This window comes from Mytilus trossulus, chromosome 3 (genome assembly GCF_036588685.1).
Source record: "Mytilus trossulus isolate FHL-02 chromosome 3, PNRI_Mtr1.1.1.hap1, whole genome shotgun sequence".
NCBI lineage: Eukaryota > Metazoa > Mollusca > Bivalvia > Mytilida > Mytilidae > Mytilus > Mytilus trossulus.
Window position 1 is genome coordinate 79,337,731 of NC_086375.1, and position 27,394 is coordinate 79,365,124.

Below are 27,394 nucleotides of genomic sequence, written 5' to 3' on the forward strand. Positions count from 1 at the left end.
AACCGACCCTCATTGTCAATTTCTAGATGTAAGTCAAGATATGAAGCCGACTTAACTGTATCTGTAGTATCCTTTATATCTAGTTCGATGGGATAGATGCTTTTCACATAGTCACCAAATATTGAATTATTTAGTGAAAGAACATCATCTAAATAGCGGAAAGTAGAGTTCAAGGATATTGCTAATTTCTTATCTTTCTTCCTAAGAAGTTCCTGCATGAAGTCAGCCTCATAATAATTAAGAAACAAGTCGGCAAGTAGAGGAACACAGTTTGTTCCCATTGGAAATGCGACAGTCTGTTGAAAAACAAGTCCTCCGAACGTAACAAATATGTTGTCAATCAAGAATCAAGCATATTGATAATATCAGTTTCAGAGAATTTTTTGTTTGAATCAGAGTTATCCTCTACAAAGTAGGATTTATCCTAAGACAAGATACTTGTATCTACGTTGGCCATTCTTTTTTATGAAGCAAAGCAATACCAACTCATTCAATTTGTCTTTTAGTTTGGAATGTTTGCCAATTTGACATGGTCTTGGTGTCAAAAATATAATGCTTTACCGTTATAAATTGTTATTAGAATGCATTTTTTTGTACAAAAAATACTTTATTTTGTTATAAAAATTGTGGTTAATTAAAACATTGTTTTCAAACATTTTTTTATTCGTTTAAATGCCAATGTTATCAACCTTCTGCTGTTGTTTTTTTAGTTGGTCGAGTTGTTGTCTCTTTGACACATTCCCCATTTCCATTCTCAATTTTATCAATGTTATCAAAACCTATGTTTTAATATCATTATACAAATATTTAATCATATTCTATCGCCAAAAAGATGCTGCTTTTTAAGGTTTAAAAAATCTATGTGTTGCAATACTTTTTCCATGTGTACGTTGTTAATTTATTGCCATTCACTTTGTTTTTATCATTGTTTAAATCATGCAAAAATTGGTTTTGATCTAAATTAACCCACTTGTCGTTGATAATGCGTGTTGCTGCTTTCACATTTAAACCAAAGTTATTATCAGAAACGTCTAGTTCGTTTATACATTTGTTCACATGGGAATGCCAGCGTTTTCTACAATGCGATGCCGAATTTTCCACTTTCGAAATCAGCCTATCATTACATGCTGGGACTAATTTGCATTTTAATCGTATGCATGACCGTTTTTGCTTAGTACGACAAGACGTCACGCACAGACGCATAATAAGTTCTTTTTCTTACTGCAAGGAAATATTTGGCTGCTTTAGACTAAACATTGTTTATCACGTTGTAAGATTTTGTTCCCCGAGTTCCGCTGCCATAATATAGAATCGGGTTCACCATCGATGTGTATAATTTATGGTAAACTTAAGTTTATTTGTTTTACAGTTTGATTAAAAATGGATACACTGTACCGACTGAGTTAGATAATACAATTAACGATCTAATAACAGTTAAATATTTATACGCTTGTAATTGTTATAAAATATATCAAATAACACAATTAAACCTAATCTTGATCTTCATCATTTTTTTTTAAATAAAACTGTGACATTACTTTTGTGGCGTTGATACAGTTGTGTGACATGTATACAGTTTGTGGTTCTGTTGTGCAGTTTTTGTGTGCTGTCTTAGGTTGTTTTAAGTGTTCATTATTATTCTGTGATTAGCATGTCGAAATGTACTATTGTATTGTTTATTTGAGTATTTCTTTGTCCTGGATGTTCTTGTATTCATTTGTACTGCATTCCTGTCATTTAATGTTTTCATTTAAGTGGTATATTTGACATCGACATAAAAGCGCGAGGTTTGGTTAGCCACAATAACCAAATTAAACAGTTCGAACAGTTTCTTACAATTCTAGCCAATCATCCTTTGTAGATTCCCTTTTTTCTGCTGACAGATATGTTATCAATGATCTGAAAGCTTGACGAAGAATTGACCAAATTTAATCCACCATATTTTTTTAAATGTCCCGTGTCCTGTACTAAGTCAGGAAATTGCAGTTATTATCATATACTAGTAGTTCGTTTCTGTGTGTGTTGCATTGTTCAGTGTTTCATGTTGATTCGTTCACGGTTTTCCCTCCCATAGTTGATGACTTTCCCTCATTTTTCAAATTAGTTTGTATCCCGGATTTGTTTTCTATCAACCGATTTATGACTTTTGAACAGCGGTAAACTTAAGTTGCCTTTATTAGACAGTTGTGTAAAACTTAAAAGAAAAATGGCCAAAAGCAAGAATGATTGGTAGAGTTATGGAATTTCGTGAAATCTATTATTATTAATTGAAATTTACATGGAAATTTAGAATTCTGATGTAAAAGTATCTGCTGTACATAAAATCAGAAATATATTTCATGAAAATATAACTAAAGTGGGGCGTTACGTTTTTAAACACTGATGACCCGTCTGGTACAATCTTACTACTTTTATTATATTGTTAATCGTAGAATATTTCCTGTAATTAGACATGTTCACCATAAGCCGATATCGAAACCGAAACTTGTATCTTGGTTTCTTTCCTGTGTCTCTTATTACTTAATAAACTCATCACAGATACCATGACCAAATTTAACATATATACGCCAGACGCGCGTTTCGTATACGAAAAGACTCATCAGTGACGTTCGAATCCAAAAAAGTTAAAAAGGCCAAATAAAGTACGATGTTGAAGATCTGAAAGCTTGACGAAGAATTGACAAAATTTCAAGGATAGCTTATAATATAAAGTTTTTCTAACATCAAGAACAAATAGTTATAAGCCATTCTTTGAAAAAATATTAAAGGCTGCTGTAAATAGTATGTCCATCACAAATGTGTTAAAGTCAGTTTTTATTTTCTTGATAGTAATTTTAACAGTGAAATAGTTTGGTTAAAAAGCGAGGATGAATACTAGTATTGAAGAACCAAGCAAATCAAGTGGGGTAATCAAACGTGTTCCAGAAAAAGAAAACAAAAGCATTATTAACATTTACCATTTACCTTACTAATAGTTTTAGTTTCGGTATCGGTTTCGGTTTCGGTATCGGCTTATGGTAACATAATCTGATGTACAGTAGTTGTCGTTTGTTTATGTAATATATACGTGTTTCTCGTTTCTCGTTTTTTATATAGATTAGACCGTTGGTTTTCCCGTTTGAATGGTTTCACACTAGTAATTTTGGGGCCCTTTATAGCTTGTTGTTCGGTGTGAGCCAAGGCTCCGTGTTGAAGGCCGTACATTGACCTATAATGGTTTACTTTTTTTTTAAATTGTTATTTAGATGGAGAGTTGTCTCATTGGCACTCACACCACATCTTCCTATATCTATGTCTAATAGAACAGACAGTCTTTTCATATTTTTCTATTTTGCCTACAATTGTGTATTGAATAGTTTCCAGCAGTTCCCTTTCTACACAAACTGTAAGATTAAGATAAGTAGATGTTCTTATCATCCGACTGCTGGCTTTAACTGCAACCACTCATTTCAATAACACTTTCTCTGAAATATGTTGACCAAGGCTTGAGGCAAATCTAACTTAAAGATTTTTATATGGACAACAAAACGACAAAGCGGATATCATATGACTTGAATGTATATCCGACTTTAAGTATGAGTTTTTTCATTGTTGAAGGCCGTACGAGGTTGCCTATACTTGCTTACATCCATATTATTTGAACAAAATCTGTAATTGACTTTACTTTTTTCCAATGCAGATATATTGAATATTTAAATGCTTTAAGTTATATGAAACGAGTGAGTGGTGAAAACTAATGTTTATCCAATTCTTTAACCAATGCATGAATATATCATAAACTTAGTCCTTTGTGCATGATTTTATCATTATTGTCGCAAATATATCATATAATCGTCATTTTTTTCTCTCTGTTTGTTATGATTTAAAAAATATGGCTGCTCATTAAATGCCGTGTTTTGAAGCCGAGTTTTACCGATTGTCACCTTACAGTAAACAAATCACAAAAAGAATGGGTATTGAGCACGTGTTTAACATGTATAATCAGATAATTGTTTATTTCAATGACAGATCCATGCTTATTGCGACTAACGGATTTTTACGAGGAGGGTTACGCTAGGGTCACTATGCATATGGAAAATATGTCGGCGAATTGCTTTGGAAGCAAGCAATTAAAAATAAGTAAACTTCTTCTAAATGTGGACTAATTAAAGAATTTTCCTCAGAAAAAAGTATATGTTCATAAGTTGTTTAATGAAAACTATCCATTTAGTTATAAAAAACATATGCATATATTTTTTTTTGTTTTGAAGTTTCTTATGACTTTAAATGCCGGTATACTAGTATATTATAATATATCCAGTTGTGTTAGTTTTCGGAAATTTACTTATAATTCCTGCAAGTAGTTCGTGGGGTTCTCATATTTTGGTAATTGAAGGTTTTAATATAATATTTTAATTATCATTAAAATCTATGTATAGTTTGTTATACTAAGTACATTATAACGGCAGCACTTCATGAAGCGACGCAAAAATTATCACTGACAAGAAGAGAATATAACTGTTTATGCTGATGTTTCCTTGAATTTTTTATCAAATATTTCGCTTCTATGTATTTTGGCGTTTGTATTTGTTGCAGTTCAGTGTTCCTGTTGTTCCTTTGTTTTCCTCTTAGAGTTGATGAGTTGATGTGTTTCTGCCGTAACCCGGATTTGTTTTCTCTCAATCGATTTATGACTTTTGAAGACCGGTATACTACTTTTGCCTTTATTTTTTCAAACCATTGGCGTATATATATATATATATATATATAAACATAATCCATATGTTGGGTTTTTTATGCATCAATTTTTGCTGACTTGATTACAAAAAGACCTTTTGTGTCCTGCTATGATGGCGAAAGATGTCCATACTATCTTAAGACTACCTCCAGACACATTTTTAAATAATGGCAAACGGAAAGTAAATAAGTTTACATAAAAAAAATACAATGTAAGATTCTAAATGTTGAAATGAATAATTAAATTTTCGGTACAATTGTTCTACATAATAAACCACCGATAAACTTTCTACTGATGGTACAATGCAATTACTATAAAGCAATACAAGCTGAATAACGTTTGTATATATATCCTTCAAAGTCTATATGTAGTTAGCATTTTCTATTTTTAACCATTGCAGTTTATTTGGAGTAATAAGTGCGGCGAGTAGTTGTTGCCCCTGGCGCATAAACACTTCCTCTACTCTTTGTAGTCCATCCACCACCATTTTCACAGCAACTCTGATTTGTAAACGAAGAATCTGACTGATGGAAGGTTTGTTTGACCGTAGTTGTGTACTTTATTGGTGAGCTCAATCTACATAATACAAATATGAATTCATATTGATAGTCTTTATTTTAAAGACTCCATATTATGCATGATGACTTATATTAATTAAGGAGATCTGGCATGATTGCGAACGAGACAAGCATCACTTAGAGACCAAATGATTCATGTGTTACTTAGGAACTATATGTTCTATACATGTGAAAGGTTTATTACCGTTTCTGTGTTCAATTATTGGCCATATTTTAATATTTTCTTAGCTTATTTCTATTTGAGTTAAATATATATATATACAATTATTCGCATTACTTTCTATAAATAGATATACCCAATAAGTGTACATAACCTTTTCTCTTTCGCAGCACGCAATATTTTCATGACTGACGTTGGTTATCATCTTAATAACGTGTTATAGTATTATTTTATTAGTCTTTATTAATATTACTTGTACTGTTAAGTCAATTTTTGAGATATTCTTTTGAATTGACTCTGTGGTTATATAAAAACATCATTCTTTGAACGACAAAATTATTTCATTTACTTAAATTACTCTTACTTATGGATCTTGACATACTATGAATGACAAAATTATTTTATTCAATAATAATACTTTTTCTGTTAAGTCTGTTTTTTATGTTATACATTTGACGTGATACTGTACGTATGTATCCCGTCATACTTTGAACCACACATTATTTATTTATTATTATTACATTTACTGTTGAGTCTGTTGTTTGTTATATCAACTTTACATGACTATGCATGTATGTATGTCTTCATACTTTGAACGACAAAATTATTTTTATGTCTTCCTGTGCGAATTTCAAACGCGCAATTTTACACCAGCAATAACAACCTTCTATCCTTTACGGGTAGACTTTATATACATAAATTAAGTGGTACAAGAAAAGCAAAATGAGTATGTTAAATTTGATGTATGCCTTTTTGTGATTCTTCGTTACATTTGTTGTTTTATAGTGATATTAAGATGATAACACAATATTGACTGCTGTAAACCTATTTTTGACATTTTTACTCTTTGAGTATGTTTGTTTTGTTCATACATCGTTGACAATGTAATGGAATTTGATGCGACTGTCATACAAGTGAGAGGTTTAGCTAGCTATAAAACCAGGTTCAATCCACCATTTTCTACATTAGAAATGCCTGTACCAAGTCAGGAATATGAAAATTGTTATCCATTCGTTTGATGTGTTGGGACTTTTGATTTTGCCTTTTGCCTTTTGATTTTGGATTTTCCTTTTTGAATTTTCCTCGGAGTTCAATATTTTTGTGTTTTTATTTTTTTCTGCACTTAGCAGAATTTACGGTTCGATGCGTTACTTTCTATAGATAAATATTGGCTAATATATTTAATCATAATAAAACTTCTCTTCCTCAGCAAGATATTCATGCTTTCAGTTTCTGCTTTAAGTGATCTTAATTTACCTAATGTTTATAGATTACCTTTTCTCTTCCTCGGCAAGCAATATTTTCATGGCTTCAATCTCTGCTTTAAGTGGTATATAAGATTCCTTAGAAACATGCAACTCTTCTAACTTTACAAACAGAGCACTCTGCATTTCTTTGAATCTTCGTTCCATCTCACGAAGCTGTGCAGCAGCCATTGACCTTTCTTGCGCTATTAAAGCCTCTAATGATCGTTTTTCCTGGCCCATGGCGCCAATCTTAAATCACATATTTAGCATGGTTACAAAATTGTCATTACAATAATTATTTTTTTCATGTCAATAGTATTAACATTGGAATAGTTGAAATCAAATAGATTGATTTGTCTATGGTGCTATTTCGGGTGGTCAGTTTTTATTGGTGGAGGATGCTATATTGCTGGGAGAATAAAAACATGATTAAATGGATCTTATATGTCCAAATTTTCCCTATATATACATTATTATATCCCCTGACAAGACCTTTTCTAGTACACCATATATTTTGTACCTGAGGGGAAAAGTCATGTCCCGCATCATTATTGAATTTGTACAAAACAGTAATGAGAAGACAATCGAATAAAAGAAAATCAGTCATTGTGGCTTTGTCGCATAAGATATAAAAATAAATAATGTAGTTATCAATCGTTAACTCACTTGTGCCTCCAATGATGCGATTCTTGTTTTTAAATCGCCGAAACTGCCCATGATTTGTGTTTTCTCCTGTTCCAATTTTCCTATTACACCAGCATCGCCTTGTAATTGTGATTGCAATGCGGAAATCTAAAATAAAATGTGGTAATGAAGAACTTCGAATTGTACACAAAAAAGAATAGTTAAATCATGAAACAGAATCTATTAGAATTGGTTGTTTACTTCCAATATGTTCATCGGACTTCATCTTGTTTTAAAATTTTATTTTAAGATAACATTTACATGTATGAACATATTTAACTTAATTTATTTCTCCTTTAAATCATTCTCTAATTTAAGATATTTAAAGCTGTTCAATTCCTTGAACTCTTCTATTTAGCTATTTTTATCTTAGAATTTAGTTTAAAACATATAATGAAGGATTTCTGATACCCTTTAAAAACAACAAATAAGGTTGGTTCGACTGCCTCACACACTTTTATAATTAAACAATCCGCTGCTACTCGTTGCTGCATAATATTACACCAACTGAAGATATTTATGTGTGTAGCCCTTGTCAAATTCGTTATTTGTTTGCCTTATACATGTACAACATTTGTATAATATAATAGATATATTTACACTTTTGCTATATTTTAATTCAGCATCTGATTGGTATTTTCTAAGTTCCTCTTCTGCAGCTAAGCGCACTTGTCTTAGTAGATCCTTGATATTTGTTTCAGATTTGCCAGACTCTCTAATACGGGTCTCCATAGTCATTATAGTAGATTTGGTCGCCTCAAAACGTTGTGTCATGTCAGCAAGCTGCTGGTTTAATACATTCATGTCGAATTCTGCTTTCTTTTTATATGCACCAAATGCTTCTTCAATACCCTTTCTAAAGTGTACTTCTTTTTCCCATCTAAAATGGATAAGATATTTTAAACTTGCTCATTTGAAATATAGGCCCATGCTAAATATGTGTTTTATGAATAATTATCAAGTCAATAAAACAAAACAAAACATAAAAGTCTTTCTAAAAAGCGTCGTTTTTGGATGTAGCATGTAATTGTAAAGAGAAAAATGGTTTCATGACTTCCTCGCTTCTCTCTGATTATAAATATGTCAGTAGAAATGCTATGGCCACCGTGCTATTGATACTGTCGGAGACTATAAAGTCCATTAGTAGTGGCATTACCGTAGTGATAGTGATACATAATTAGTGCCGAATTTGTTTTAAAGCACCTTATGCTGATTGATATTGTTTCAAGAAAGTCGTAGACGACACATACCACCAAAAGGAATGACAAATAAATCCAGCATGTATATTATTTGTATTAGAAGAATAATTCAAAAATTTCATAACTTATACGCTTTTCGGTTGATTGAAAATTTCTCAAGTATTAATAATTTAATATGAAACAATTTCTACTTGGCAATTCGGGACTTAAATAGTGAATATATGTTGTCACCGAGATTAATTGTGTCATACAGTTATTATCTCGAGTAATTAGAATATATTCGTATGTGTTATGTCGCACAAATTAAAACAAAATCATTTTCTGAACGATTACCTTCAGCACAGTATTTGAATAATACCAAGACAATGATTTTTAAGGACTTATTACCTTCCCATGAAGTCTTCTCTTTCCCTAGAAAGATCCCCTACTTGCTTTCTTAGCATCGGACTTTCATCAACAGCTCTAGGTGCTGACTTCAACTTAGTTATTTCTTGTTTTAAGTAACTCATTTCCTGTTCATATCCATTGATCCTTTCAATTAGTCCTCGGTTTTTATCAGATTCCAACGATAAACTGTAAAAGCAGTTTAAGCATTGAAAACATCAAAGTAAAATTCATGAATCAATTTACAGCATCCATCTGAGCAGATAAATACATAGGAAACATGGTTAGAAAAGATGTGTGTTATGTCTCATGCCGAAAGTTAAGTTTTACTACATGTATTTGAATTCACTTGCAATAGTGTATGTACAATGAAAAGAGCAAATGCGATGAGTCATGTACATACCACTGCACTCAATAAATGTTTAAGCACTTACGACATAAACGGAAATCTTCTAATTTGACCATGACATACATTGACATATACTAGTTGCAACATATTGTAAGGCAACTTTATTATTGTATATTAATTTCTATGTGGTTTCATACAGTTACAGCCATCATAATATACCCATTTATTTCATAGTTTAAAACTTGCTATTTCTTTGGTTGATTTTTTTTACACTACATGCATATTGATTATGTTCCAGTCATGAAGGTATAATGCAATATATGAAGTTGAACAATTTCATATTAGTTTTTACTTTTGTTTTTGTTTTTATATAATAATATGCCTTATTTCTGTTATTGGAAATCATGATTCAAATTTCATCAAAATGGCTTTACTCGGTTAAAGATTCAATACAATATTGAATAGTTTGCACTTAACATGCAAAACAAAATGTAAGTGTTTCATTTAACAGACGAACCTCTTTTTCAGATCTTCAATGGTTTGCATGTAGATCCCACATTGTTGCTGGAAGTTGTTTTTATCACGTGCATTGTCTTGTAGTTGCTTTCTACACATGAAAATAAAATAAGTTATATTTTTCATTGTGGTTATCTATTAAACGTAGGAAGCTTCTATGAATACAGTTGCATATTTTACTTTTTATGGTTGAAAAGTTGGCTTACAATTACATGACTGGTTTTTTTTGTAAGCGACCAATATCTATTTTTGAGTGATAGGTATTTTCTAGACTTTTTACTTCTTGACAAAAAGGCTGTTTACATGTATACCTTTAACCAAACTTATTGATCGTCAACAAACTATAAAAAAGAAAATTTATATTTAAAATCATTTTTCAAATAAAGATAAAATATATCTATATCTTTAATATATGACAAAGTTCTAACCGAAACTGTAGTTTCTAGGTATTACCGAAATTGTAGTTTCTATGTGACTAACACATAATGTTGTAACTTATTTTTTGGTGTCGATGGGACAAAAACATAACGTTGTACCTTATTTTTTCAAGTTCGTGTTCATATAATCCTTTTAGCTTTATCACCTCTTCTTCTAGGATTTTTGTTGACTTAATGAAAGCGACTGAGTCAATTTGTCCTCGTTGTTCCCAAAGCTGTCTTACTTTAATTATATATTGTGACAATCTGTCATTTAACCTCTGTAGTTCCTCTTTATCCTCTAAACGAACTGTAGATGTAAAACTGCTCTGGTTATACGTATTTCCGGTGTTGTTACCAGTGTAAGCGTAACTGCTACTTGAAGTAATTCCTCCACCATTTTGCCATGCTTTTGGTTCTGCTGACGATGATCTCGAAAACGACTGAAAAGCGACAGTTTTGGGGTTTGAAAAGGCATTGATATTTCCTTTAGTTTCACTGGAGTTGAACATATAGCTGCCTCGGCTGTGTGGTTTATTTCCATAACTGCTGTTACCACTGAAAGAAAACAATACTGTTTCTTATTCTTATAAAGGTGAGTGTTTCGTTAATAATAATTAGTAAGGGTTACTAGTATCAAAATAATCTTAAATACATCCTAATTTAATTTGGATCTGAATCTGAATTGAATCAAAAATTTTGTATTTGATTTTAAACCTGTATATTTAAAGAAAAGGAAGGTTACCTTTGTTTTATTGGCGACGCAAATAGAAAATTTGGATATAGTGAATGATTTCAAACTTATAACCCGAACAAGTTTATATTCTAGTTAAATGTTGAAATATCGTTTTTAACATTTTAAATGAAACTATGAATTATTTTTTTGTGTGTGCATGTATTCGAATGTTTTGACGAGAAAACAATACTCTGTAAACGTATTAGACCAATTGAGCAATTTTAAGCTTGATACCGTGTATGATCCAATTTCATTATATACGGAACATGTATTGCCTGGCATGGTTTCCTTTGGTGGCGAGTATATGTACCAAAGGAAACATAGTTCCCCAACAAATAAATAAATTAATAATAGTTATAAAAGGTACCAGGATTATAATTTAGTACGCCAGACGTGCGTTCCGTCTGCATAAAACTCATCAGTGACGCTCAGATCAAAATAGTGAAAAAAGCCAAGCAAGTACAAAGTTGAAGAGCATTGAGACCCAAAATTCCCAAAAGTTGTGCCAAGTACGGCGAAGGTAATCTATTCCTGGGATAAAACGTTCAACAAAATTCGCACATTTCACTCCGTTGTTGAAAACCTGATGTAACTATATTTCTAACCTAAGTCAATCCTTGCTGTTTACTAGTGTGTGAAAAGTTCATTGCAAGTAGACCTATATGCCAAAGTGAATAAGTCTTACTATTGAATGGAAGCGGGTCAAACTGCTGTTTTATCTGAAATTTGTGGTGACTAAACATTCTAAGGTCAGATTTACAAATTTCAACCTGATTTTAATGTTTCTGTCCTTTTCATAACCTCCGCCCCCAATAAAGTGGAAACTAAATTCAATAAAAAAAAATAAAAAAGAGGCAAATTCTAAATAACTAGCATAATTATTTCATTGCTATGTCGTTTATGTGAAATTTTATTAGGTTGAACTTTCATGCAACATTAGTAAAAAGGTAACTTAAATGAAAAATAAGTGTAATAGACCGAAGTCTATCAAACTAGGAAATACACAGGAACTCAAAATTTCGTACCAATTTGTTCGTCTTTTGTGGAAGGAGGTATGGAATAATTTCTTTTAAATAAAATGTTTGATTCTTTGTTATCGAAAATAATCCTCATTTTTGAATTCAGAAGAGAAGTGGGAAAATATTTTTTTCCATTGAAACATAGGAAAGGAAAGAGATGAATTCGTCAGTGAGCTGTTTGAAAAAATAACATTTTCCTGTTTGTTTCTTTTATCAAAATAGAAAAAAAATGTTACGCCCTCACTCACCCTTTTCTTGTCCCAACAGAGAGATATAATACACTTGAATTATAGCTGTATGTATGTCTGCCCATAACAAAAGATGAATGAACAGTGCCTTGACAAGGTAAATCGACAAGGTAAGTATTCATCATCTGTCACACGATTCTTCAAACAAAACAACCACCAACACCAAAACATTATTCTTGGAATACTTAAATACGTTTATGGTACAGGAGATCTTTGTAAAATGTAACTTTTAAAAAAAACCTTCTAGAATTAGAAAAGATTAAGATAAAATAAGAATTTGAACTTTCCATTTTTTTTTTATGTTACAATGAATATACGGTATCCACCGTCAAGTAACTAGTGGATTTGTGGGCTTTATCTAATATTCTAATCATTTTTAAATTTGCAAAAATGGCATTATAATTCTTTGTAATGACTGACATATTTTCTATATAATCAAGTAACCGAAAATAATAAATTCGAAAGAGAGCCAGAATACACGAAGGGGATAAAAACTTGAAGACAAACTAATAACGTTTTTGGAAATAAAACACGAAAGCAACAAAAAGACGAACAGCAGTTTACAAAACATAACATAGAAAAACTAAAGGATTGAGCAAAACGAAACCCATTCAAATCCAGGCTGATCTTAGATGCTAGGGCAGTGTTCCTGCTTAACATATTGCACCCGTCTTGATGCTACGGAGTTACAAATTCGATAATAAGTCTCATTCCGTATTTTTAGTTTCATTCGAGGAAAAGATAACGGAATTGTGTCTACGACAATTAGAACATATTCGTCGTCTTTTGCGAAACAGATATCCAATAAGGATCAATTCGACAGCCGTCTACACCATTTTTCAAGGCTGACTTCGAATTTACAATTTGGGTCCCAAAAGCTTCTGTGTAAGCATAAATCCTCTATCAAAGAAATAATGATAGAAAAACACAGGATTTGGAATATCGTTTAACTGGAAGAGAATCTCTCAAGTGCTGCTATGATGTTGCAACATAAAAATGGAAAGTTCACAATTAAGAAGCTGAAATTATCCCTTTTTGTTTTCTACCAACTCTCGATACCAATTTCTAGTGAAGATATGAAGCAGACATAACTGTAGCTGTTTTGAATTATATAGATAGAGGACATCATCAGTATAGAGGAACGTAAAAATAACAGATACTGCAAGCTTTTTTATCTTTTATAAGAAGGTCATTTAAAGTCGACAAAATGAGGAGCAAAGTTGTTTCCTAAAGGAATGCCGATTGTTTGTTTAATTAAAATCCTCCAAAATTAACAAAGATGTAAACATCATGAAATCAAGCAAAGAAAAGATTTTGATAGAATCAGAATTGAAATTTTCAAAGTATAATGTATCACTCCTTAAACAATATTTTGTATCTTCGTTGGCCGTTAATTTTTATTAAACAAAATTTGGACGGTTTATGCTAATCAGTCGTTAAGTGTTGAACGGGGAATACTTGTTTAATGCAAAGAAAAGTCGAATCGTCTTATTATATTGGAAAATAAAAGGGTCTGCTTCTGTGTGTGTTGCGTTTCGGTGATGTGTCGTTGTTCTCCTCTTATATTTAATGCGTTTCGCTCGGTTTTGGTTTGTTACCCCGATTTTGTTTTTTGTCCATGGATTTATGAGTTTTGAACAGCGGTATACTACTGTTGCCTTTATTTAGAGTGTATGCATATCTTGGGATTTTGTTTAGATATCCACATCTAATTCACACTTCGCGGAGATTAAGTAGTTTCACAATAATACTGAAGCCAGGCTTTGATTGCTGATAGAAATGGATGTTTATAGTTTGAAAAGAATTCGGTAAACCCGTGGCAGACCCAGCAATATACCACAAGGCCACTTATATAACTATGGTTTCTTTTACAGTTCTGCACATATTGAAATTCCAAAGGAACATTTAACAGGAGTGTTCATAGGTCTATTTTTAGTTTTTAATTATAATGTGTATCAACGTACTGAAAGTCTAAACCCATTCGGATTGAGTATCAACTAATTATGTTCGCGTTCAGCCCATTGCCCGGCATAATCCTCCATAGAATTTTTATTTCCTTTCAAACTGATTATTATTGTGTCTAATTATTAATATAGATAAACTCGCCATTGATACTAGGATTAAATATTGTATTTACGCCAGACGCGCGTTTCGCCTACAAAAGACACATCAGTGACGCTCGAATACATAATACGAAGTTAAATAGGCCAAATTAAGTATGAAGTTGAGGGGCATTGAGGACCTAAATTCCTAAAAGTTTTGCCAAATACAGATTGCAATATTGTCATTTGGTGTCAATTTGGAATATTAGAAATAATGGGAAATATTTGAGAGACAAATCAATTTGAATCAGTTCAAGTATAACTTTAGACAGATAAAGAGAAAAAGAAAAGAACAGTTTATTTGTTTTATAATAATCTACAGAATACTTTACCCTTGATGCATTTACAGTTGGTGACTAACTAAACTAAGAGAATTATGTCTCAATCATAAAAGACTTGTACAGAAAAAGTAGCAAAAAGGTATGTCTTTTTCCTTGTCGTTGGGTCAGTAAGATTTGTCATTGAACAAATAGTTACAAAATGTCCACATTTAAACGTTATATAAGTTAAATTTTGTTTTTATTCTTTTCTGTCTCTTTCTCTTTTTTTGACAGATTGCTTTTAAATAAGAGTAGACATGATAATCATTATATGTGTTCTATTATTTGTATAATTAGATCTCTTGAACTTTGAAGATTAGACTATGTGATGGTGTCTTATTTGATTATCTTTCAGCAAACAAATTATGTTTAAACTAAACCATGTTCTGCATATTTTAAGCTAAAGAAGGAGTTGTGGGTTTTTTAAATTCTGCAGATTTTTTAGTAAGGTAAAACTTGTGTAAAGTTATCTCAGGGAATATGTTTTTGTAGTTTAATAGAAAGTACATGAAATTAACTGTGTGCAAACATAAGGTTCATTTACCTTTAATTTAAACGATTCAATTGATCTCGTTATGCTGATGACTTCATTTAAAAAAAATCAAATAATACTTTTTGATGTTATTTGATAATTGGAAGTTTACGACCAATAACAGACGAAAACGAATTTTGATGGATCTTCTCCCTTTAACTAAGATTTTGAATACCATGTACACTTCATTTGACAGCTGTGGAGCAGGATTTCTGCATGCAGGTATTTCATATCTGATATCATTGTACAGTTTTGAACATGAGAACAAAGAACGTCATAACTACTGTTAAAGAACCCAATCAACAGCTGATTGGTGGACCCATAGATGGAACAGCAAGGCAAATGTATCCTTTCTAAAATGTGTCATATTCCCCCGTTCGTCTCTGTCAAATCATTTCCAGTTTTTAGAAACTACTAAATGGATCTATAAATCTATAATTGGTGGGGGGGCGGGGGTCATAATGAACATTGAGGTTATATTATGTTTTAAGCAAGTCCTGTTTTGTTACCTGTGGAATTGCAGAATATGTCTCTGCAATCAAGATAATTTTTTCCTATAGTTTATTTCAGAAAGTCCTCAATGACTAATGAATACTAGATTAATTCAAATTTTGGAGCTCCTCAAATGTAACAATTTTGGCTTAATCTGCGCCTCATACAAGTTATCTAACAAACGTCTTGATGGTTTGGTTGCTAAAACAAAATGTGTAATGTTAATTTGGTTTTCTATTTCACGGGAACTTGGTAAATGAAATGGAGGGGAACACATACAATTTTCTTCAGTATTTACATTCCCATTGGTTTTCTTTTTCACTTGACCCATTTGAATCTTAATGTTTCACATGACACAATAACTGCTATCTTTTGTGAACTTTAAAACTTCATCACTGATGCTATAACAAACTATCATATGTATGTATGTGTTATGGAGGGTATGCATTCTTATCATTCAAATACACATGTCAGGAGTATCATTTCTTTATCGTTAACAAAAGTACATCAATGCATGATTGGGAAAAAAACCCGTTAGGATTTCAAGTCGTTTTAAGAATTCTTTAGTATAAGACTTTTATTCCTACCTGTTATATCTGACACCTGACATCCGCGGAAACATGTTGAAAGTAGATAAGATCTTCTTTAATTCAATGATTAAATGTCAGTTTAAACATAAGTGAAAAGTAAACTTGGTTTCTATGTATACTTACTAGGCGGTGCTGATGTATCTAAGGGCTAATATTGTGTTCTCACTTTTTAAAATCTTTGTTTTATTAAAAGTCTAATACGGAAAGATTTATAAACAGTAACAAAGATTCCGTTGTTTTATCTCACACTTCATCTGACGTGTTATTAAAGGAGTAAAAAGAGAGATTGTTTAAAGCGCATATTTTGGTGATTATTTTAATTATATAATAAGTAAACCTTTGTTCTACCCAAGTTGTTAGCAACAACTTTTCATAGATACAGGTGAATTCACGCTGTAAAAAAATATCGAAAAATAATTTTCTTTCTTACAAGACAAATTTAGCACTTTTTATCCAAATTAAGTGTCAAATGATTAAAATAAGTATCATAACTATATAATGTCAAAATATAAGGTCAAGTCAACCGAATCATGACTCATTATTTTAATAACTTGTATGCTTAACAAAATGTGCTAACCTTAATTTCTGTATTGTTTTAATATATAGTGTCATACAATTTAGTATCATTTTATAAATAAGAGCTGATATGTAGCAGTTGACAAAACTGTACTCCTAGTATAAAAAAAAGAAATTTAATTTTGACAATACTTCTCCTTTTTTTCACTTTTTAAATAAAGACAACAATATTAAACCGGTGTTCAAAAGTCACAAATCGATTACGAGACATCAAATCCGGGTTACCAACTAAAACGAGGGAAGCAAGCTTTTTATTAACTCCGGAATGACCATAAAAGTTCTCCAAAATGATAAGAAAGAATAAGCTATCATTTGCTTAATTTTGAAGACCTTGATACATCTTTGTATATTGCTTATACTGGTTAACACTGGTCTTTTGCTAAAAAAAATAAAGTCTCTTATCTTTGATTATGTTGTGTTTCTGTTTTGGCTTGTTTCTAAAATTTATTCTAATTCCACCCGTCTCCCCATATAAAGAATGAGAAATGAAAAGATAATAATGAGTACAATTTCAAAGAAAGAAAAATAGTCCCATAAACTGAACTATTTTAAATACATTTATGCTTACCTTCTACACCGGTTTTCACAATATGATGAATTCCACCGAAACATTGTACTTGCTCTCTAGTTAATTTAAATTTAAAAAGTGAAAATACCTATTGATGCATTTTTATTTATATTTTGTTACTTGTATACGCAACGGATCATGTTTCTTTGTTTATATAACAACGTGGTGAATTGTTTCCAAGGAGTCTGATTGTAACTGTTTTAATACTGACTCTGTTGTAATTATTCAGGTAAATCACATTACATTGTATAAAAAAATCATAATATTTTGAATGTTTATAGGAGATATAGTAATTGCATGGATTTAACTGACCTGACCGTGAATTAATTTTTTAAGAGGAGGAATTTGTCAACTTGAGCACTAGAAGGATTCTGTAGAATTTAAATAATCATGGATAATCATGAGCGTACTTAAAACTTTATAAAAATCGAAATATTAGTTCCATTTGTTGCTGCACATGCACTAGAATCAACGTTTCTAAAGAAAATGACAAAGCAGTGAGTGCATTTCTTTTTAACCAAAATTTTGTAAACGTTGTTTGGCGTTTGATATCGTTTTCTAACGCTACAAAAGTAGAAACAAATACATCATTAAGTCAGTGATTACTGACCCTATTTGAACTTTCAATAATGTTAATTATAATTAAATGCGGTTCATTTTTACCATTGAACATACGTAATAATCTGCAAGACTTTACAGCGTATTATTTTTTACTTCATATGTATGAAAGTGTGTTGCCTATAATTAAGGTAATTACTAACAGTGGTTCGGGATTTTGTGCTTAAACTGTTAAAGCATGAGTCACTTTTCAAAAGTCTTCCAACTAAAGCCTATTTACCAAGGAATTATTTTATATTTTTGTTACGTTTATACGCTATGATGAGCACTTGGGTGAAGATTTTACTGCATTGTTTGTCTTTTTGCAGATTGTTCCGATGTTTTCTTATAATTCAACTGTGTTTTTTCACCATTGAATTCAATTTAGTAATCATAGTTGGTGGGCATTCCTTATATTTAACTAGAAGTAAGAAACAATGCAACGTTTGAACTTACAAACAATGAAAGACAAACTGTAGACGCATTTCTAGTGAGAGCATAGTTTGTCAACGTATATGTGAACTTTGCAAACGTATGTTAGAAACAAATGATCAAACATGTGCGCGCTTTGCCGTTCGCATCGTTTGTTTTAGAAAGTAATGCACTCAGTATATCTTACTAGATCGTTCTTATTTTGCCATTCTTTAAAGGAATTTCGTGTTGATGGACGATATTGATATGCTTATCACTTCTATTGTTGCTAACTTTGGGTCGATGTTGTGCTGTACATTCTAGATTATTGTGATGTCCATTTTTGCTAAACTAGTACACATTGCTGTTATTGGGCCAGCTGCTGCTTTTTTCGCTGTGCTGAAGACCCGTTTGGTGGCATCGGGCTGGTTTTTGCCCTAGGGTCATGTTATTGTCTCTTTGACACATTCCCCCCTTCCATTCGCATTTTATATTGTCAATGACCGCATTTTGGTGTTTTTGCAATTACTATCAATTTGACGTGTACACAAAATCTACTTAAATTCAATCGAATTGAAATGGTTATTTTTAGATTGCGGTCTAGTATAGCCCCCCCCCCCCCCCCCCCCCCCCCCAAAAAAAAAAGCAGCATAATAAGCCATTACTTAACCTCCGAAAATTCATCGCCATCGTTAACAAAATGTCTTCGTTCAAATATGTAAGTATTTGCATCTGTGAAGGTTCCCAGTCAGCCTCTCTATACGTTTGTTATGTCATTGTTTCTTTTTACAAATGTATAGATATAGTTCAAGATATTTGAAGTACTCTGTCAAGGTCTAAAAGATTAGTGACGTAAATTAGATCTCAGAATATTTATTTTGTGATAAAAAAACTTTTTTTAAATGAAATTTAGTTTTTTAATGAAATGCCTAAACATATTTACATTCATTTATGTGGATTTAAAATAATCTCAAGATTTAAGTGCATCATTGCATTTTTTATTCGGTGGCTAAATTAAATGATCAAACTATGTGTGTCAATTACAAATAAAATCAAAATTGAATGAAAACAGTTGATGCAAGTAACTTAAGATAAAAAAAATGTATAAAATTTGTGTGAAATTCAAAATAGGTTTAAAATGAGAAGAGTACAATAAAAGATTTTTTTCCGTGCTCGCTTCAGTAATTTGTTTAACACTTAATGGACATTTCATTTCAAAATTTAATTGTGTAGCGTTTCATAAATATGAATTACTTAATAATAATGATATAATTGGAAAAAAACATCTTAGTGCTATCAATGTAACCATGTAAAACAATTTAATATTATCACAACTATTATGGGCATGTTTCTATTCAAACGTAGTACCAATACACTGGCCTATCATTATAAAATTTTCACATGAACTATTGCCTCGACATCTGAACAATATTTAAATTACACATTTAATTCAATAACTGACATTGTTTAAGAAGAAAAGAAGACGTGGAGTATACGTCAACGAGTTAGCAACCCCAAATACAAACAAACCAAAAAGACAACAGTCGGTCTTCGACAGATGTCTATACATGTTTATATGTCAAACTCTAATTCACGTATTCAATGCGTGAAAACGATTTTATGATTCGTTATGAAGGTTGTAACAATACGTAATATCGAATTCAAAGTATATTTTTAAAGGCCTAAATTGACTTCTGTACAAAACCAATGAAATGCGAGTTTTGCAATTTTGGAAATCGTCTGGGGAAAATCCCACCTCCTTTGGTTTTCATATTAGTTCATGTAGAGTTGCAGACGTGTTTCTAAGCATCAGTTAAGCCGAGTATAACATTTCCTAAGATGTTCCCTGACAAGAAAACTTACATGTTGCGATGTTTATCGAACCAATGAGATTATTTTCTGTGTTCCACTTGTGGTACAAAAATGAATCTAAATCATATTGTCTTCAAGCTTTTGGTTTACATTTCCATTTTCTATACATTTCAGTTTGAATTCATTGTGTAAACATCATTTCTTAGTTACTGTATACGTGAAAATATGTTCACAGTTAGAACGAACCAACAGACCAATGCCAACACGAAGTAGTCAATTTGTAATTGGACAGGAAAATGTATCCAGGAGTTATGAACAGAGATTTTATCTCCTACAAAGTAAACCTTGGATTAATTTTGCTATTTGGTTTATGTCTCTTTAGATCACAAAGCTATTTATTGTGTTTCAGCGTATTTGCACTACATATGGATTGCATATGTTATGGGTTAAGCGGTCCTAAAGTATGAAAATCAAGAAATGGGCGATTGATTAGACGGAATGGACATATATCTGAATACCGATCTACATATATTTCCTTTTTATTCAATCGGAACAATATACATACTATCCTGTGTACACACTTGCTAGATTTAAATCGGCGATGTTTATCTGAATATTATTTAGTGTATCGAAATTAAACCCCATTTGCCTTCACACATGGTTCTGTATGTGTAATTGTTAGTCTAGATTAAATTCTGCGTACTAAAAACATGCGAAATATATTGGTCCACGCAATTTTTTGGCATAAAACATTGCTTTTTGATACATTATTGATAGGAATTTGCGTTTGCCATTACACGTATTATTATATATCATATACTCAAATCCAATGTTGAAATCTGGTATCAAACTAGTTTGACTAGATTCACAACTTGTATTTGCAGTTCACGTCTGAAAAATCTCAACAAAATGGCAAAACGGGAAAAAGATTTACAGGCACTTCCTGTTGAGTTTTTCTGGTACAAAATATCAAAAAGTAAATTTATTAAGTCCTGGTATTACCAATGTTATTTAAACTGATCGGGCGGAGCTTAAGTTTTAATTTGCATAAGGACAGTCTATTTGAAGATGTGTGTAGCAAGGATGATTACCGTTATAATCATTACTGATTTCTAATCACCTATCAGTGTTATCAAAGTAATTTACAAATGAATAACTGGACACTTCATTAATGAGTTTATCCTAAAACACCTATTCATAGATGGACTGGTTTGTTATGAGCGAACTGGTGAAACTCCGCCCAGTCAAGTGAAATAAATCGAGTAATATCTATGATGATTTTATTAAGGTCGACGTTTTATCAATTTATTTTCAATCTGTAAATATTTTGTTAACGAAATGCCATAGATAGCAGAATAAGAGCTTGGCTCATTGGTGTCTTCCCGATTGTCCCACTTTTTGAAATTATAGGTAAACACTTATTGAATTTTGTTGGACAGTCGGAAATATGTTTGTGAAACAATTGGGAAGTTTAAATAGGGGACAATTTGGAAGTTTAAATGTGGGGCAGTTGGAAACTGTTTTAAGTAGTGATTAATTTGTTTTTATACTGCAGTTAATTACAAGTTACAAATCAATGTACCTTATAAGATTTGAAGAAAAAAACATGAACAAATAATGATATCTACATATTTTATTTTGCACATAGTAGATACAATTGAATCAAACATGGTATTTAATATGAAGTCATAAAATTTATTTTAGTCTTAGATTCAAATTGATTTTTAATTATTCTTATTGCCTTTAAACTAGCTGTCATTTACTGCGAGTACTCTCAGATATGTACTTAGTGTCTTTGCTGTGGTGATGTATAAGTAGCCGTCGACGTCCTTATACATCACCACAGCAAATACACTTTGTTTGACTAGATTCACAACTTGTATTTGCAGTTCACGTCTGAAAAATCTCAACAAAATGGTAAAACGGGAAAAAGGTTTACAGGCACTTCCTGTTGAGTTTTTCTGGTACAAAATATCAAAAAGTAAATTTATTAAGTCCTGGTATCTATGATGATTTTATTTAGGTCGACGTTTTATCAATTTATTTTCAATCTGTAAATATTTTGTTGACGAGATGCCATAGATAGCAGAATAAGAACTTGGCTCATGTTTTGACAAGTTTGTGATATCGAAAACCCTGGTGTAATAATTTTTCAGTAATACATAAATTTCTCTAGCTAAAATCTAATACGTTGCTACATACACGAGCGAATCGTACAAGTTGAGATACATAAACACCATAAGATGGTGACAAGGGAACGTCACCTTCTAAAAATTGATAATAAACAATAGGAAATGAAAAATAATCTCTTTTATCATAAATTTTTGTATTAATCTTCCCGTTCATGATATAGATATAGATTGCATGCATTATTTCTATATTAATTTAAATATTACGGTATTGACATTTCTTATATATGAATAACGGAACGTTGTAGATATATTTCATAAATATTATATTTTTTTATTCAAAAGTGTCTTAATCTAATGAAAAACATTTTTTTTTTTTATACTTTTATCAAATTAATATTAAATGTGCAATAATTAATTCTCTAGCAACACAAACAACAGTTACCTTGTATATCTAAGAACATCTTACTTTATAAAATCATGTGGGACAATAAGTACTCTAAAATGTTTTTAAAAAAGTGGGATAATCGTGAATAAACCGTCTCGTTCATTACTCGGACCAATAACACTTGACTCCCGCAGATAAGTGCGGCTAGCTCGGTTAGTTTTTGACTAGTTGTCAATGAGTTCATCAATACGTAAGGTCATCATCAGTATATAAGTGTTCTTATAATATTCTTTTTCTGGCACTATAAACGTTAATTGACAGTTCTGTTCTTCTCTTTTTTTACCAATTCAATTTTGATTAACAAAATATGTTCTAAAGTATATCAGGTTGAGATCGGTTGTTATATTCTGTAACAAAGTTGAGAATTTATGTCAAATTAAACAAGAAGCTAGATGTCAGTCATCCTTCAAAATTCATGAACCTTCTGTATAGGATTTATCATTATAGCTTCTTTTTGTTTTGAATGATTGAGTCCTGTTAATACAGATACTAGATAGTAGTTGTGTTTAAAGCCTTTTGAAATTTACATACCAAAAATACCGAATTCCGAGGAAATTTTTAACAGAAAGTCCCTAATCAAATGGCAAAATTTTGCGCTCAAACACATCATACCAATGGATAACAACTGTCATGTTTCTAACTCGGTTCAGTAATTTCCTTATGTTGAAAATGATTGATTAAAATTGGGTTTAAAGCCAGCAAAATCTTTCACTTGTATATGTTTTGCCGAATGTGAACTTGTATTGCCATACGACGTGTCTCGGTATTTATACATTCATCAACATTCGTGTATTCAAATATATTGTTTTTTTTTATGTCGGATCTGTTGGAAATTGTGTCTTATCGTTTGTAATTTGAAATCTGTATTATCAGAACATTTTACATATGTAATATTTATCCCGTATAGTTGAGTTAATTTCCATTTTCCATGGATAAAGTATTGTGTTAATCCAAATAATTATGACGTCGTCACAGCATTTATTTGAAATAGCCATACAAGAGCATTATAATAATAATTTTTTGGACTAGTATAGTGAAAAAAAATATGTATTTATGGATCTTGTTCCATATAATTGTACGAATCTCAAGATAATATATACATCACAAAATGACGTCACTGTTTGTAGAATCATGTGATTTCGTTAAAGAAAGATGTCAGATTTTTTTCTGTCGTTGTTATGTACTGTTATATAATTTTTATTTGACATCTAGACATCTAAATAAAAGTTTAGTATTGTACAAATTCACCCGAGCCGAATTGCAAAACCAAAATCCTAACTGTGTATTGCTACCTAATACATACAGCGCTCAATGTCATATGTACAGCGCTATACCTTACAACTTGAACGCTAGATTTTACTCCTCGAGCACTTACTTAACATATGCAGCTCTACAGCTCTATACTTTATATTTCCTTTTCGGAATTTGAATCTGTGTTGTCTGTTTGTTTTGTTTATATATACATCGTTATCAATAAAATATAATTTTGTATGCGAGTGTCATACAAGTGTGAGATTTGCTGGTTTTTAATACCATGTTAAATTCACCATTTCCTACATATGAAAATATCTGTTTTGAATCAGAAATATTACAGTCATTATTGTGTTTAATTTGACAGAAAACCATTGTTCCAAATTATTGCAACCGTACTAGAAAATCTCAATCTGACATACTTTATAACATATTTAGCTTAATACCATTTTATTCGTAAAGAAAAAGAAAAAAAATTGTTATTATACGTTTATAGTAACGAAGAAAAATATTTATATATACTGATGTTAACGTTACGTACTGATGAACTCATTGTAATTTTGACAAAATAAACCTCACCGAAAGACATTTTATATCACATATGTCCGAGTAATGAACGAGTCAAGGACTCATTTAGTTATCTATGGCCTTACAGCCTTTATTTAACAAAAATATTTACAGATTGACAATAAATGGATGAAACGCCTACCTACCCTAACTATATTTTTGATATTTTGTTCCAGAAAAGCTCAACAAGAAGTATCAGTAAAATTGTTCTCGCGAAACCATATTCATTTGGTTTAGATTTGAAGCGTAATCTAATCGATCATATATTTCAACCTTAACCGATGCTGTTATAAAAAAAAAAACGGATTTCGAATTTAGTCGTCTGTTTCGACATTGTCTCATTTAATTATGGCCGTGATCTCATGGCGTTTTGTTTAAAGTACACTTACGATTGTCAACTTACACTGTTATAAATGGAAATATACATTCACTGTTAGCATTAAAAAGAAATTTCTTCAGAATTCAGAATAATTTTGAAAATAGAATAGTGCGTGTTCAATCGATTTCTTTGGTAAAACATTTAACCAACTACTTAAAGTGAACAATTTGGGAGCTGCAATACTGTGATTATTTTATCATTTCAGTAGTTACTAGAAATGCAGGGAACTTGTAAATATTTTAAAAGTATAGAACGATACGATTACCTCTCGATCCCAATAACTCATGCCCAAGATTCAGTTTTACTTTTTGTTTACACAAAGGAATTGAATCATAAACTCTTCATTTTATAAATTGGTATCCAATAATTATGTCTTTCCTTCTCCTATTGACTCAGATGTTTTGTTAAAATACAGCAGTTTCATACCTGTAAATCGCTGCTCTCTATCGTGAAACAAAACGAACGGGAGAGGGATGATATGTGAAAAGACGTAAATGAGAGGCAACCAAACGCCATGTAAAAGCAAATGTGTCAAGAGGTCAACAGGTGGTCATGACAAAAACTGTTATAGTGCAGAAATCTCGTATTATAGTACAATGGGAAGATAAACCTTTTACTTGGATCTAAGATATACAGCTGTAAATAAGAAGATGTGGTATGAGTGCCAATGAGACAACTCTCCAAGTCACAAATATAAATCTATATAAAAAACACAAAAATGAATCCCAGCAACAAGCACTGAACAACAGGCTCGCGACTATCTCTATTTTTAAGAATCAAACGACGATATGTAATTATTTCACAAAATAATGTATGTACTGCTCTTTTTCGTTTGTCTACAAACTATCATTCCAAAGGGTCTTGAATTTGATTTTAACATTCTAGGTTTTATCGATGTTGTAATTTATTCCATATTTTTTCAGCCCTATCAAATTTTGTACATTCACAGACGATATGATATTTATTTTTGAACTGCTTTGTTAAAATAAAGATCTTACTGCGATTTAAATGTCCTTCAATTACACTGCTCGGTTCGAGTATACATGTACCTGAAATTCACATGTATTTTATTTTGCAATTAGTTAATTATATCATTGACTGTTTGTGATGTAGATATAAATTTTTACTTTGATGTACACGAAACACGAAAGTAGGACTGGTTAACATCTATTTGGATTGCTATTATTCAATTAATTCAATTCAAATAGCCAAATGTTGTGACATGCATTCATAAAGTTTATTTTTAATAAAAATGTTTCCATTTGATAATAAGCAAAATATTATACCATGTAAAGTCCATGGACCATGCCAACGAATGTACAATAAACTGTATATTTATGACATTGAATGCAATTAAAATCCATGATTTTCGATGTAAAAAAACAAAAATTCTGATATTTCACATTTGAAGATAATGTCATATTCCAACAGGGGCGAATGGTAGCCACTATAAGAATGTGGGGAAAAGAAGATAAAAACAAAAATATTTCGTGGTATTTTATTTTTTCTAAACTGATGGTAATGAGTGTCATTTGTTTTCAAAATAGTTCACATGTAATTTTGATGAAATGTTGATTAAAAAAACAAATATTCTGATAAATTATTATAACAGGAGAAATAAATACCTCTGACGCACCACTGAGTCCGAAAAAGCCACACAAGCATTATAATTTAGGATAAATGATATATGAACTCGAAATTAACAATAAATATCTTAAGAACGGCATATAGATGTCATATGATGCTGTTGAATCCACGCAAAAGAAATATACGAAAACATATTGCAAAATAGAGAATGATTTTGAAATGTTAGTGTTTTAACAAAGAGGGACGAAAGATACCAGAGGGACAGTCAAACTCATCAATCGAAAACAAACTGATTCCTATTTTTTATTCTGTTCCTTCAACCTTGAATATGCAGTCAACCATATTAGAAAGTCCTTCAACCAATTGTTTTATAGTTTTAGAATACGTTGATTATAAGAAATCGTGTGCGTTTGGAATGAAAACAAACCACCCGTTATCCGAACTTTTTGTTTGGCACTGTTGATTAGCATAAGCAGTTAAAATGTTCTTTCTTTACTTTAGCTGGGCGACCTTTTCGAAAACGAATGATATCTGGTTATAGGAGTTTGTTGCTATATATGTTTTATGTATCAACAGTTCAATTCTACTATCTAATTTGTTTACCAACCTGACAAAAGAAAATACGAGTTTTATTTTAACTACAATTATACTTACTTTCGATATCGGACATTCCACGAGTACATTTTGCTTTTTCTTTTTGTTCTATTTTAGTGTTCCAAATATATATAAAAAAAAGTATATATCAACTGCCTCAATGAGTGGAGCCTATTTCAACTTTTC

General features: G+C 31.2%; 1 protein-coding gene across 3 annotated transcripts; it reads right to left on the minus strand.

Annotated features, from left to right (window-relative positions):
- Positions 1-4,728: 4,728 nt before the first annotated feature.
- Positions 4,729-27,394, minus strand: LOC134712551 (prelamin-A/C-like). Of its 3 annotated transcripts, none has more exons than XM_063574235.1 (8): positions 27,269-27,394; positions 10,371-10,808; positions 9,836-9,925; positions 8,973-9,158; positions 7,987-8,266; positions 7,369-7,494; positions 6,731-6,951; positions 4,729-5,293 (listed from the first exon to the last, which is right to left on the minus strand). In XM_063574235.1, exons 1-8 carry the CDS (start codon positions 27,295-27,297, stop codon positions 5,119-5,121), a joined length of 1,545 nt encoding a protein of 514 aa, XP_063430305.1. In that variant the 5' UTR covers positions 27,298-27,394; the 3' UTR covers positions 4,729-5,118. The 3 variants fall into 3 exon arrangements, with proteins under 3 accessions (XP_063430305.1, XP_063430304.1, XP_063430303.1); XM_063574234.1 differs by lacking the exon at positions 27,269-27,394 and adding an exon at positions 16,287-16,409 and having other exon boundaries at positions 4,730-5,293; XM_063574233.1 differs by lacking the exon at positions 27,269-27,394 and adding an exon at positions 17,434-17,568 and having other exon boundaries at positions 4,731-5,293.